The sequence below is a fragment of the Thrips palmi genome, unplaced genomic scaffold (assembly GCF_012932325.1).
Source record: "Thrips palmi isolate BJ-2018 unplaced genomic scaffold, TpBJ-2018v1 HiC_scaffold_16, whole genome shotgun sequence".
Lineage (NCBI taxonomy): Eukaryota > Metazoa > Arthropoda > Insecta > Thysanoptera > Thripidae > Thrips > Thrips palmi.
Genome location: NW_023144625.1, coordinates 3,035,210 through 3,049,030, shown reverse-complemented (window position 1 = coordinate 3,049,030; position 13,821 = coordinate 3,035,210). Strand labels below are relative to the sequence as shown.

The following is a 13,821-nucleotide window of genomic DNA, read 5'->3' as shown; positions in this document are numbered from 1 at the left end:
AGGGGGGCGCCTTGGTAGTTCTGTGCCGGTTCAAGGAGCCGCCCTGGTCTGGGTTTTGTCGATCCAAGACGTCGCCTTGTTTGTGCCCGCGAGTCCCAGGAACGTCCTTGCCGGAGCCCGCAAGTCCAAGGAGGCTCCTTGTTTGTGCTCACAAGGCCAAGGGACCTCCTTGATTCTTGCTGCAGCCCCATGGAAAAGTCTTGAAATGATCAGATCACGGCTTCAAGCAAGAGATTTTAAATTAAAATAAACGTCTTGCAAAATCTTCTTGTAGTCCGTTATGTGGGAAAGTTCAAATTTTCGCGCCATTCTCACCAGCGCCACCTTCGCGGTGCGGCGGACATCTGAAATTATTTGAAAGGCTGTGAGGTGGAATGCCATTTCAGTCCACCTGTGCGAGTTTGTGAAGCCGGATGTGTGTGCCGTTGCATCTTTTTGAGTATCCTTCTTCCTTTCCTTTTTGAATCAATCATTTTCGTTTTCCGCCGCGCCTGAAGAAAGATGTAGGGAATATTTGCGACCAAAGAGAAGTACTATCATCGCCTTTGCCTCTCGGTTTCGGGCCTGTTGTGAAATGCCATAACCTCCGTAGGCAACCTTAGCACCTTTGTGTATTTCTTGCTGTCTGTGGCTTATCTCATGCCCTAACAGTAAAACATTCTTACCGTTTAATGCCTGCTTCGCTTTCCATCGTCCGCTTTCAATTCTCTAGCGTTGGCGTACTTGCAAGACCCAAAAATATTGAGAAGGTTTGTTCTTGCCTGCCAGCTGACGCCATCGGCCGTTGGCTTTGAGTCGAAATAAATATCTTTAGTGGTTCGTGTTCTCGTTCGGACAGTGTTTCACTTCGTTTTAGACGCGTTCTGTGTTTTGTTTTCTTAGTACTTTGGTGCTTTTCTTATTGAAATGATACACGCCTTGTTTAATTTTCTCCCGGTTCACACAGCACTCAAGCCTTTGGTCTTGAGCTAGTGAATCAATCTATTAACTATGCCAAAATAACCTTACCTTGAGAGTGTTTGCATTCTGCATGGTGCAGTTTCGCTTGTCACTTCACATCTAATGCACTCTAGCCTTTGGTGTTGAGCCAGGGAATCAATCAATTAAATTTGCCAAAATAACCTTACCTCGAGAGTGTTAGCATTCCGCACTATGCATGTTTTGTCACTTCACATCTAAAGGAATGTCACGCTTTATTTATAATTTTGTACCCTGTTCCAGGTTGTTCGTGTTCTGCTGTCCTGCTCTTCCTGTTTGTTAGCTGGCTTCTAGAAAAGCTGAGTCTGCTTACCTTGGTTAACGTCTTCTCGGCCCAAAGCACCATACTTCAAAGTTGAAATCGTAAGTCTTCCTTCTTAACCGGTTCTTTTGAATAACGGAACTCTGATCCTTGTGGATGTGCGCGTCTTTAAATGTTATTTTTATCAGTCTTCCCACTGCATTGCTTTGCATGGCTGGAGTTTAACAACCTCATATCAAGCACATCAACTTGTGACAGCTTTCATGTTCTTAATTTTACTTCCCTTTCACCTTCATTTGCCAAGTTTCTTTCTCCTTTTTTATACAGAGTTTTTATCTAGTCAGTCAAGCTCTTTCTTTAAATAGATGTGTTTTACTTTCTTGCTTGTGTCTATCTGGAATGATTTGCCCCTTGTACTCTTGTCTCTCTCTTCTCAATTTGCATTAACTATTATGATATTTAAATGGTAGCCCTTGTATTGAGCAAGGGAATCAATCGATTTAATTTGACAAAATAACCTGACCCAGATAATGTTTGCACTCTCCACTTTTGCTTGTTGTTTCTTATCAAAGGAAATGTCTGTGTATATTTATAATTTTGTACCCTGTTCCAGGTTGTTCGTGTTTTGGTTCTGCCGCCCTGGTTATGCTGCTTGCTGGCGTGCTCCTGAGTGGCTGTCTCCGCTCATCTTCTTTATCGTCTCCACTCCCTGGTCTTGTTTTGCAATTGTTTGTAAGTTCACCACCCCTGCCTTCTTGACTGGAGCAAACTTTACTCTTTTTTTTTTAAATTGGAAGTCTTTCTTCTAGACCTATGTTTTGAATAAGGAAACTCTGTTTCTTGTTGATGTGGATTTTGGATCCAATTCTTTGGATGTTATTTTTATTTTTATGTATCTTCCCACTGCATTCCTTAGCATGGCTAGAGTTCAACATCCTCATATCAAACACATCAACTTGTGACAGGTTTCATGTTTGGATCCTGTTTTCAAACTAACTCTGTGAGCTTTCAAAGCTCTCTATCTAAGTAGAATCAGGGTTTATTATTTTGTCCACTCTCTTAACATAATTTGCCATTCCCTTTCACCTTTATTTGCCAAGTTTCTCTCTTCTTTTTTAAGAGTTTCTAGCTAGTCAGGCAAGCTCTTTCTTGAGACAGATGTGTTTTACTTTCTTGCTTGTGTCTATCTGGAATGATTTGCCCCTTGTTCTCTTGTCTCTCTCTTCTCAATGTGCATTAACTATTATGATATTTAAATGGTAGCCCTTGTATTGAGCAAGGGAATCAATCGATTTAATTTGACAAAATAACCTGACCCAGATAATGTTTGTATTCTCCACTTTTGCTTGTTGTTTCTTATCAAAGGAAATGTCTGTGTATATTTATAATTTTGTACCCTGTTTCAGGTTGTTCGTGTTTTGGTTCTGCGGCTGTTTGCTGGCTGGCTTGTGAGGCTCATCTTGTTTACCGTTCCGAATTCTTGGTCTTGTTTAGTAATTGTAAGTTCACCCTCCCTGCCTTCTTGACTGGACCAAACTATACTTTTCTATTTCAAAGCTGTAAATTCCCTTGTATGTGATAAATTTAATAATTCCCATGCTTACATACTGTTATGTTTTGGGGTGAGAGCAATGGGTAATTTTTAATTGGGTCTTTCCAAGCAAATGTCAACGAACACTGCCGCATGGAACTGCAGTATTGAATGGCATCGAGTTAATCTCTGTGGTTGTTTTCCTCTTTTGATTATTGTGTTGTGATGGGGTCTCTTCTGAGAGCGACCAATTCCATATCAGCTGAGGATGGAAGGCGGTTGGGGTTCTGTTTTTTTGTATTTGAAAGTGATGATGTGAGAGGCGCTTTCCTATTATTTTTGAATTTTTATTCTATATATTTTTCACATTTTAGAAACTGAGCAATAACTGTGTGCTGTTGTGTTTGTTAGCTAAGTCTAGTATTTTGTTGCCCTTTGGTATTGTTTATTTTATTTCGTGACCTGGGCTTCTAGTCAAGTATTGTCTCCTATCATTAAGTACTGCTAGGTGTTTGTAAATATCCTGGCTTATATCGAGTGTGTTGTGTGTGCTTGGTGGGACTTGTTTGGTGGGACCTGTGATGTGGTCGCCCCACTCTTAGTTCATGATTTTTTGCTGTTAGTGCTGTACGAGTGATGTGGGAGATGGTTCTGAAAATTCTGTGCAATAGTATTTCTTTGTTTTCTACATGTATGCGTGGTGTGTGATGTGAAATGTTTTTTAGATGTAGGAATATTGTTGATCTTTTGTTCGTGTCTTGCTTTGTATTTTGGGGGCAAAATCGGAACTAATGTTGTTATCATTGTGTAATTCTTCTTTCCATATTGAACACTTTGATTCATAATTATGCTTAGTTGAGTTATAGATAGGAGAAATTTTGTTAAATAAATGCGTTTTTTCGATGTGTTATTAATGCTGATGTACTAGGTTGGAAATTCCTCTATTCCTCATATGATAAATCTTAAGTATGCATTGTGTGTTGCACAACTTAGCTAAGAATGCAAACATTTGATAATTTGATTTCATCCGTGCACTGTTTTTACTTAGGAGTCAGTAAGGCTAGTCAACAGAAATGAAACAGTTACTTCTGTTGGTCAAGTACCATCATGAACTAGGGTTAAAATGGACTACTTTTCCCAAAGCCTTCCGCTGGCCATGTTCTTAGAACTCCTACCCTATCAAGTCATTCGCACTTTGCCACATACATACATATCACAGTAAAATTCATTGCACGTAGAGGAGGGAAGGAACATAATGATTTATTCAAAGTTCACTATCAAAAGTCATTTGTTTCTTCTGTACTAACAACACTAACATAATATATACATAAAGTGTATAGAAACATAACCATGGAAACAAGGCTGACAGCAATTTGAGAAACAGTCACTTGGTGACTTCAATTAACACCAAACAAAAATAATTAAATGATAATTTCAAGCAAATAAATCAAACATTCTACATCTTTATATAGATAAATACATAACAGCAAATATAACATATAATATATTACAGAATGAAAATTTTAAACGACTAAATCAAGCATTCTATATGTCTAAAATTTCTTTCTTTGAATCAGTCCTACTTCTGAACTAAAGCTCTTACAGCAGCATTCAATTTTGACACACTAACCAATGGAGTTTGATTGATACCAGCCAGGCATTCAAAGTAATTGATAACAGCCCTCATAAAGATTTGAAAACAGGCTCACAGCAGTAATTTTAGAAACATTTACTTTAAGACTTCAATTAACACCAATCAAAGTTCTAAACTTTAAAATTAAAATGTAGCAAATATAACATGTAAAATATTACAGAATGAAAATGTTAAACTACTAAATCAAGCATTCTTTATGTTCAAAATTCCTTTGTTTAAATCAGCCTTACTTTTGAACTAAAGCTCTTACAGCAGCATTCAATTTTGACACACTAACCAATGGAGTTTGATTGATACCAGCCAGGCATTCAAAGTAATTGATAACAGCCTTCATAAAGATTTGAAAACAGGCTCACAGCAGCAATTTTAGAAACATTCACTTCAAGACTTCAATTAACACCAATCAAAGTTCTAAACTTTAAAATTAATATGTAGCAAATATAACATGTAATATATTACAGAATGAAAATTTTAAACTACTAAATCAAGCATTCTATATGTCTAAAATTTCTTTCTTTGAATCAGTCCTACTTCTGAACTAAAGCTCTTACAGCAGCATTCAATTTTGACACACTAACCAATGGAGTTTGATTGATACCAGCCAGGCATTTAAAGTAATTGATAACAGCCCTCATAAAGATTTGAAAACAGGCTCACAGCAGTAATTTTAGAAACATTTACTTTAAGACTTCAATTAACACCAATCAAAGTTCTAAACTTTAAAATTAAAATGTAGCAAATATAACATGTAAAATATTACAGAATGAAAATTTTAAACTACTAAATCAAGCATTCTATATGTCTAAAATTTCTTTCTTTGAATCAGTCCTACTTCTGAACTAAAGCTCTTACAGCAGCATTCAATTTTGACACAGTGACCAAAGGATTTTGATTGATACCAGCAAGGCATTCAAAGTAATTGAATACAGCCCTCATGTATGGGTGATATGCAAGATTGAAAACAAAATGCGCCTTCATGGCTAGAGCAATAGCCTTGATTACAATTTCACCGGCATTTACATTGTCTACGGATCCAACAAGGAATGTTTTCTTGTCAATTTTAAGATACATTTTGCCTGAGAGACGATCTTTAGTTGTCCACAGAAGGAAGGGAAACATTGGTGATGGAATATCCTTGCGTGTTTCCACTGAGTCATAGCTTTCTACATCTGTTCCTTCCTATGAGCACAAACAAATTAAGAAGAAGAATTAAGAAGAACTCAGATTGGAAACAATTCACTATGAAACTCGAAAGTGTGGAGATTTACTTACCGGCACAATTTGCAACAAAGCGCTACTTGGAAATTTCTGAATTGACTCCTTGAATAATTTGAAATGTTCCAAATGATCTTGTGGCGCAGTTTTGGAGTTAAGAGTAAGGGTCAGAAGTTTGGGTAGGAGCACAAGGGCCTGCAGCTCTTCTGCAAAATAAAGACAAAATGCAATAAGATTACTGCAAATGAACCACAAAAACCTTGATAGATGAAGTCCATTGCAACACCGTACCAATGTCAAATAAAGCATTGACTTCAGTAAACATGTCAGGTTTCACCAGTGAACAATGTTTCACAATATAATTAGCTATCTTTTTAAACCTGGGTACAATATCAACTTCCAATGGTTCAATGCGAGAGAATTCTTCTGATATCTGCAAGAAACAGAAACGACATTAGTGTCAATGCAAAGAAAGACCAATAATAAAGGAAAAGTTGGAAATGATAAGCACAGAATCGACTTTAATACCATTTCTCCTTCGTAACTGGCAAGATGTGGGTATTCTTCCAAAATGTCAGTGCAAGTTGGTCTCTCGTTTAATATCCAATTCCGTCTCCCCTGGTATGTTGCATGTAAAGCTCTACTTATTTCGTCCTTATTTCTGCTAGTTGGTACAGCATCACGCATCCAAGATTTCTGAAAGTTGAAAATAATTATTGGAAACAGAGCATGTCACTTAAAACACAGGTTTCTTCACACACATTGCTGTACCTTTGAGTTAGTTATATCATCAGGTTCAATTTGACTATCACTTGTTGTGATTTTGGCACCAGCAGATGATGGACCAGCTTTTCCTTTAGCCTTACTTGACTTATCAGATGAAACTCTTTTGGAGTTCTTTTTCTTTTCAGGAGGTAATTTTGATTGGACCGTCTCAAACTTTGTCTTCACTATGCGAAGCCAGGATGCCTGTCAAATAAGGAAGTTTAAAATAAATCAAATGCAACTGCAGAATAAAGAAAATACAAAAAATACAAAAAACGAAAAGAGAAAAATTTCTTACTCACCCAAGGACAGTCCCCTTCATCAGCTAGTTCGGGAAAATCCTTTGTAATACCTTTGGCCATAGATATTTTTACTTGGCTTTCTGGATAGCTAAATGCACCACAAAAGAAAGAGAGAAGGGTAAGAACACTTCAACATCAGATATTAAAATTCTTGATATAACTGAAGGACTTACTACTTCAAGGGGCTTTCTCGGCCGACGGTCACGTGTCGAAATAGAATGTTCAAAAGTGAAGTCTGATGCGATACATCTAGTCCTCCTTTCTCTTTAATGAAATTCCGAACCTTTTTGCCAGCCTCTGTATCATTCAAGATCCCTAAAACATCCATGGGTTCCTGCAAATAAATTTCATCAATTAATTCTTGAATAAATCCTAGCTAGATCAGACTTCGATAAGAGTAAAGAGGAGAGGGAACAAACCACACTATACGCATCCACTTTGGAAGCTTTACTCTTACTAGCAACATCTGATTCCCTTTTCTTCCTTTTTTTTATGATAGAGGAACTGATGCATGGGTGAATGTCAAACATTATTGCCTCATTAGTAGAGTTGCAACAAAGAATACCATTGTCGTCAATGTATCCTCCCAACTCACGAACCCCCTGAAAGCAAACAGAAAATTGTAATTACAATATATCTGAAAGAGAAAGTTCAATAAATTAATAAAATAAAATCAAAACATACAAGATCATCAGAGTCGTCAGTGACCACAATAGATGTAACAGAAGCTCCCTCTTCAGTAGTGAGATTATCAGCAGGAGGAGGAGCGGGGTTCCCAAATTTCTCAATAATTTTCATTAATGCTTGCCTTTGAGCATAATTGATATCTTTGCTAAAATTTTCAATCAAAATCTTATCTGTAAAGCTCAACAGCATATCTCCATCAATATCATTGCCTGCAAGAAAGAAACGAAAAAACTTCAGGTCAAATAAACAAAGAACTAGTAAGTTTCACAATTGCAGAAATTCAGAACGCAAGGATGCAGCTGAAAGAATTAACATAAATACCAGCAAAAAAAAAGACTGACAGAAAACCATGCATTACAGAACCGTCTACCGATTATGGATAAAACTAGTTAAGGAACACATAGTTACACCCAATAGTACTTGTAGCATGCAACTCACCATATAGTCAGAAAACCAAATATTTGAGACAAAGGTAAGTAGCATCAGAGGAATAGTCACTCCATTTGCTGATGGGTGGGTGAAGGGGAAGGTCTGATACATTGAATAAGTGGGTAGGCGCATTTTCTGGCAAGACAATTGAATATGAATTGAAGCGCTCTACCAATCCTGCGGTGCACCATGACTGAAGACTAAGGAGGATCATATCGTTGATTTCAGGGTCAATGACAGCCCTAATCCTGCCAAACCGTGGCAATTCATCAGGGTTATCAGATGCTTTGCTGTACATTACAAACTCCCCTCGACGATACTCAAAACCATTCACTGTTACAGCATCAGCAACAAACAATTCATCATCAGCTTGGTACCCTAATGCATACAGGTGGGCAGCTACAGTCAGAGTGTTCACAGTAGCAGACCTCCTCCTGATGAATTTCACTTCCCTTTCAATGTCAGGACTCTGGGTACCCCAAACTTTGGCCTGTGCAACTTGTACCTGCTCCATAGCTGTTTTAGATGGATTGATAAAATTATTGCATGTTGCAACATGTCTTTTCACAGGGCAATTCTTTCCCTCATTCCTGAAGCATGCAAATGGCTTCATTGGGCCCATTTCCAACATATTCATCCAACTGTGCATCAGGTGGTGAAATTTATTTGGTGGGTCCACCCCTGGATACAAAATGTACCAGCTCATAAAGAATACATGAAGCAGTCTTCTCAAGTATGGAATGACAGTATTTCTGGGAATACATGGAGCCAATTCTATTTGATAAATACGATGAACCAACAGTAACATTTGAAGATGCTCATGCTCCTCAGGCACACCAGCACCATCTTCTCCAATGCCATCCAATAAAAATGGAAGTGCTCGAAGCAGAACTAGGGTTTGAACTGAATTCATTTTTTGATTGTGCACATGTTGAGCTTGTGCAAGGGAATCAAATGAAAAGTTTGGGGTGGGTTTATCTTTGGAATTTTGCTTGCCATAGTGAAAAGCAAATATTCTCTGGTTGAGTTCTTGCACTGAAAATAACCCCTCAACACAAATGAACTGCCTCAAGGTGAGGCGTATAACCATCATTATCACACCTTCTGGGCCATCATGTTGAATGTCAAATAGTCTGTTATTTTCCACACGAAAACCAGGAATGTCATTCAAACATGTTCTGTACCTGATACCACACTCAGTAGTGAAAGCGTCATTCTGGGCCACTCGCTGGAGCTGCCAATCAGTGAGTTCAGGTGTTCTATTCTCACCAAACATTACATTCCCTTGATGCAGTTCTTGCCTGCTTATCATGCATAAGGGGCAAAAGTGGCGAGCACCACATCCCAAAAACCCCAGCACTTCATGAATCGCCTTGGCATCTCCTTTCACAGCCACTAATTTGGCTCGTAATTCCACAAAACCATCATCGGTAAAAGTCCTCACACCTTCCTCCTGCAGTATACGCATTTCTTGAACAAATCGATGAAGTACAGCTTGAAAAGTACCGTTGCAATCCTGAGTGTTGGCCAAAATAATTGGATGGATGCTACTCAAACTGGACCGATCCACTGCTGGCATATTGAGAATTTCCACCTGAAAGTTGCCCAACGAATGAAGGCCACTTTTAGACCCTAGAGAGCGTGCTGGATCAACATCATCATAATACAATGCTACTTGAAAAGCATGCGGAAATTGTTGAAAGAAAGCACTTCTGCGAAATTGGTCACCATCTGTATAGCACCTGAGCATACCATCCTGAGATGGAAGTAAATTATTTATATACTCCATTATCCTGGGTTTCCTTGCAATCAGTTTGAGGATGTCAGTAATAGAAACATATTCATAAGTTCGAGGAACAGGCACCAGCCCATATTCAGCATCATCTTCGAGGCGTTGGTCTAATCTTTCTTCTATGTGACAAGAGATCGGTGTAACATACTGGTAGTAGGTCTTGATACCAGAGATTTGGCCAGTCTTGGATTTGAGACCAACAAAAGGACTTTTTTCTTCAAATTTTGCCAGAAGTGCTCTGCCTTGAGGACTGTCAATCTGCCCAACATTGTTAAGGTATTGTGCCACATCTGCCTGCAGTGACAGATTGTTCACCTTCAATACTAGGTCAGCGCCAACCACCGCTTTCCTAGCACCTTCTCGTGTCATGGCTGGAACACTTCTCATATTAACAAGCATGTTAACTGCAGCATGTTTAGCATCCCTGCGGCCGTCTGGAAGTCTTTCCAACCTGTCCATGTCATCTCGTCCCCTGGGACCATTCCGAAGTCTATGTAACTCATCCATGTCATCATCTCCATCCCAATCACTGCTACCATCACTGCTACCATCACTGCTGTCACTGTCGTTTTCAAAGGAATCCTCAAGCTCTTGATTGTCATCGTCAGCATTAATTTGATTCTGATTGGCATTGTCCTCATTCCTGATGTTGTGATTATGATTCTCCTCAACCCCATGATTGGGAAGGTGGTGAATTTGCGTGTGGTCTTTCCATCCACGATAAGTAGCAAAGCGCCCACCACAAATACCACAACCAAAGCCACCTGGTAAGCCTTGAGTGACACGGATCCCGTGGACAAGCAATAAATGGTGCCGAACCCCATGAAACAGATTTTGTTGTTCCGCACCACATGCAGGACACAAAACTAATTGATCCATTTCCAAGCAGAAATTGAACTCAATAAGACTTCCAAAAGTCTTAAAAGAAAAAAAAAACCAATAAGACACAAGGCAAACTAAAAAGCACACAAAACAAGCAACTCAAGCTTCCAATAGACAAACATAAAAAAAACTAGATACTCACAGCGGAGGCAATCCAAGGTCTCTGGTTTCAAATTAGTATATCCAGAGAGGAAAGCCTGCACTTCAGCCACGGAGCTGTCTTTGGACAGTTGAGGTAGTGAACCCATCACAACACTATAATCAAAAGAGGAAAACAACCAAAAAGATTAACATGATGCCATACAATACTGCAGTTGCATGTGGCAGTGTTCGTAGACATTTGCTTAGATAGACCCAATTAAAAATTACCCATTGGTCTCACCCCAAAGTATAACAATATGTGAGAATGAGAATTATTGAATTTATGACATACAAGGGAATCTACAGCTTTGAAAAAGTAAAATATGGTTTGGTCCAGTCATGAAGGCAGGGAAGGTGAACTTACAATTGCAAAACAAGACCAAGAATTCGGGAAGGTAACCAAGATGAGCCTCACAACCCAGCCAGCAAACAGCAAAGGCAGGGCCGCAGAACCAAAGCACGAACAACCTGGAACAAGGTAAAAAATTGTAAATATACAGGGACATTTCTTTTCATAAGAAACAACAAGCAAAAATGGAGAATGCAAACATTCTCTGGTCAGGTAATATCTTTAAATTTAGTTGATTGATTCCCTTGCTCAATACAAATGCACATTGAGAAGTGAGAGACAAAACAACAAAGAGTGAATCATTCCAGATAGACACATGCCAGAAAGCAAACCACAAACGTCACCTTACGTGAGCATGGCTATTAAATTTATAAATTTATTTATAAAATAAATTTATTTTAATACAAGTAAAATCACGGCTTTAAAAAAGTATAGCATAGTTTGATCCAGCCAAGAAGGCAGTGGTGTTGAACTTACAAACAATTGCAAAACAAGACCAGGGAATGGAGACGATAAAGAAGATGAGCGGAGACAGCCACTCAGAAGCACGCCAGCAAGCAGCATAACCAGGGCGGCAGAACCAAAACACGAACAACCTGAAACAGGGTACAAAATTATAAATATACACAGACATTTCCTTTGATAAGAAACAACAAGCAAAAATGGAGATTACAAACATTATCTGGTTATTTTGTCAAATTAAATCGATTGATTCCCTTGCTCAATACAAGGGCTACCATTTAAATATCATAATAGTTAATGCACATTGAGAAGAGAGAGACAAGAGAACAAGGGGCAAATCATTCCAGATAGACACAAGCAAGAAAGTAAAACACATCTGTCTCAAGAAAGAGCTTGCCTGACTAGCTAGAAACTCTTAAAAAAGAAGAGAGAAACTTGGCAAATAAAGGTGAAAGGGAATGGCAAATTATGTTAAGAGAGTGGACAAAATAATAAACCCTGATTCTACTTAGATAGAGAGCTTTGAAAGCTCACAGAGTTAGTTTGAAAACAGGATCCAAACATGAAACCTGTCACAAGTTGATGTGTTTGATATGAGGATGTTGAACTCTAGCCATGCTAAGGAATGCAGTGGGAAGATACATAAAAATAAAAATAACATCCAAAGAATTGGATCCAAAATCCACATCAACAAGAAACAGAGTTTCCTTATTCAAAACATAGGTTTAGAAGAAAGACTTCCAATTTAAAAAAAAAGAGTAAAGTTTGCTCCAGTCAAGAAGGCAGGGGTGGTGAACTTACAAACAATTGCAAAACAAGACCAGGGAGTGGAGACGATAAAGAAGATGAGCGGAGACAGCCACTCAGGAGCACGCCAGCAAGCAGCATAACCAGGGCGGCAGAACCAAAACACGAACAACCTGGAACAGGGTACAAAATTATAAATATACACAGACATTTCCTTTGATAAGAAACAACAAGCAAAAGTGGAGAGTGCAAACATTATCTGGGTCAGGTTATTTTGTCAAATTAAATCGATTGATTCCCTTGCTCAATACAAGGGCTACCATTTAAATATCATAATAGTTAATGCACATTGAGAAGAGAGAGACAAGAGAACAAGGGGCAAATCATTCCAGATAGACACAAGCAAGAAAGTAAAACACATCTGTCTCAAGAAAGAGCTTGCCTGACTAGCTAAAAACTCTGTATAAAAAAGGAGAAAGAAACTTGGCAAATGAAGGTGAAAGGGAAGTAAAATTAAGAACATGAAAGCTGTCACAAGTTGATGTGCTTGATATGAGGTTGTTAAACTCCAGCCATGCAAAGCAATGCAGTGGGAAGACTGATAAAAATAACATTTAAAGACGCGCACATCCACAAGGATCAGAGTTCCGTTATTCAAAAGAACCGGTTAAGAAGGAAGACTTACGATTTCAACTTTGAAGTATGGTGCTTTGGGCCGAGAAGACGTTAACCAAGGTAAGCAGACTCAGCTTTTCTAGAAGCCAGCTAACAAACAGGAAGAGCAGGACAGCAGAACACGAACAACCTGGAACAGGGTACAAAATTATAAATAAAGCGTGACATTCCTTTAGATGTGAAGTGACAAAACATGCATAGTGCGGAATGCTAACACTCTCGAGGTAAGGTTATTTTGGCAAATTTAATTGATTGATTCCCTGGCTCAACACCAAAGGCTAGAGTGCATTAGATGTGAAGTGACAAGCGAAACTGCACCATGCAGAATGCAAACACTCTCAAGGTAAGGTTATTTTGGCATAGTTAATAGATTGATTCACTAGCTCAAGACCAAAGGCTTGAGTGCTGTGTGAACCGGGAGAAAATTAAACAAGGCGTGTATCATTTCAATAAGAAAAGCACCAAAGTACTAAGAAAACAAAACACAGAACGCGTCTAAAACGAAGTGAAACACTGTCCGAACGAGAACACGAACCACTAAAGATATTTATTTCGACTCAAAGCCAACGGCCGATGGCGTCAGCTGGCAGGCAAGAACAAACCTTCTCAATATTTTTGGGTCTTGCAAGTACGCCAACGCTAGAGAATTGAAAGCGGACGATGGAAAGCGAAGCAGGCATTAAACGGTAAGAATGTTTTACTGTTAGGGCATGAGATAAGCCACAGACAGCAAGAAATACACAAAGGTGCTAAGGTTGCCTACGGAGGTTATGGCATTTCACAACAGGCCCGAAACCGAGAGGCAAAGGCGATGATAGTACTTCTCTTTGGTCGCAAATATTCCCTACATCTTTCTTCAGGCGCGGCGGAAAACGAAAATGATTGATTCAAAAAGGAAAGGAAGAAGGATACTCAAAAAGATGCAACGGCACACACATCCGGCTTCACAA

At 38.8% G+C, this 13,821-nt stretch overlaps 1 protein-coding gene and 1 long non-coding RNA gene across 2 annotated transcripts; one reads left to right on the top strand and one right to left on the bottom strand.

The window, feature by feature from the left end:
- The first annotated feature begins 399 nt into the window (after positions 1 to 399).
- On the top strand, positions 400 to 3,638 carry LOC117642466. The gene is made up of 4 exons (XR_004587572.1): positions 400 to 530; positions 1,222 to 1,341; positions 1,854 to 1,972; positions 2,647 to 3,638. It is a non-coding gene; the product is annotated as an uncharacterized LOC117642466 (long non-coding RNA).
- Positions 3,639 to 4,733: 1,095 nt separating this feature from the next.
- LOC117642445 lies at positions 4,734 to 13,821 on the bottom strand. The gene is made up of 15 exons (XM_034380682.1): positions 13,474 to 13,821; positions 12,882 to 13,001; positions 12,251 to 12,369; positions 11,465 to 11,583; positions 11,003 to 11,106; positions 10,640 to 10,752; positions 7,392 to 7,603; positions 7,127 to 7,309; positions 6,881 to 7,041; positions 6,708 to 6,795; positions 6,412 to 6,609; positions 6,169 to 6,336; positions 5,932 to 6,073; positions 5,698 to 5,846; positions 4,734 to 5,604 (listed from the first exon to the last, which is right to left on the bottom strand). The coding sequence occupies exons 6-15, from the start codon at positions 10,743 to 10,745 to the stop codon at positions 5,254 to 5,256; spliced, it is 1,758 nt and encodes a 585-aa protein (XP_034236573.1). The 5' UTR covers positions 10,746 to 10,752; positions 11,003 to 11,106; positions 11,465 to 11,583; positions 12,251 to 12,369; positions 12,882 to 13,001; positions 13,474 to 13,821; the 3' UTR covers positions 4,734 to 5,253.

What these genes read in the sequence shown, in the direction of transcription:
- LOC117642445 (XM_034380682.1), bottom strand. Translation starts at nt 10,745, where the DNA reads ATGGGTTCACTACCTCAACTGTCCAAAGACAGCTCCGTGGCTGAAGTG. An exon ending in CTGACGACTCTGATGATCTT is followed by an intron (nt 7,310 to 7,391) that starts GTATGTTTTGAT and finishes GTTTGCTTTCAG; the next exon opens with GGGGTTCGTGAGTTGGGAGG. An exon ending in CTTTGTTGCAAATTGTGCCG is followed by an intron (nt 5,605 to 5,697) that starts GTAAGTAAATCT and finishes TTGTGCTCATAG; the next exon opens with GAAGGAACAGATGTAGAAAG.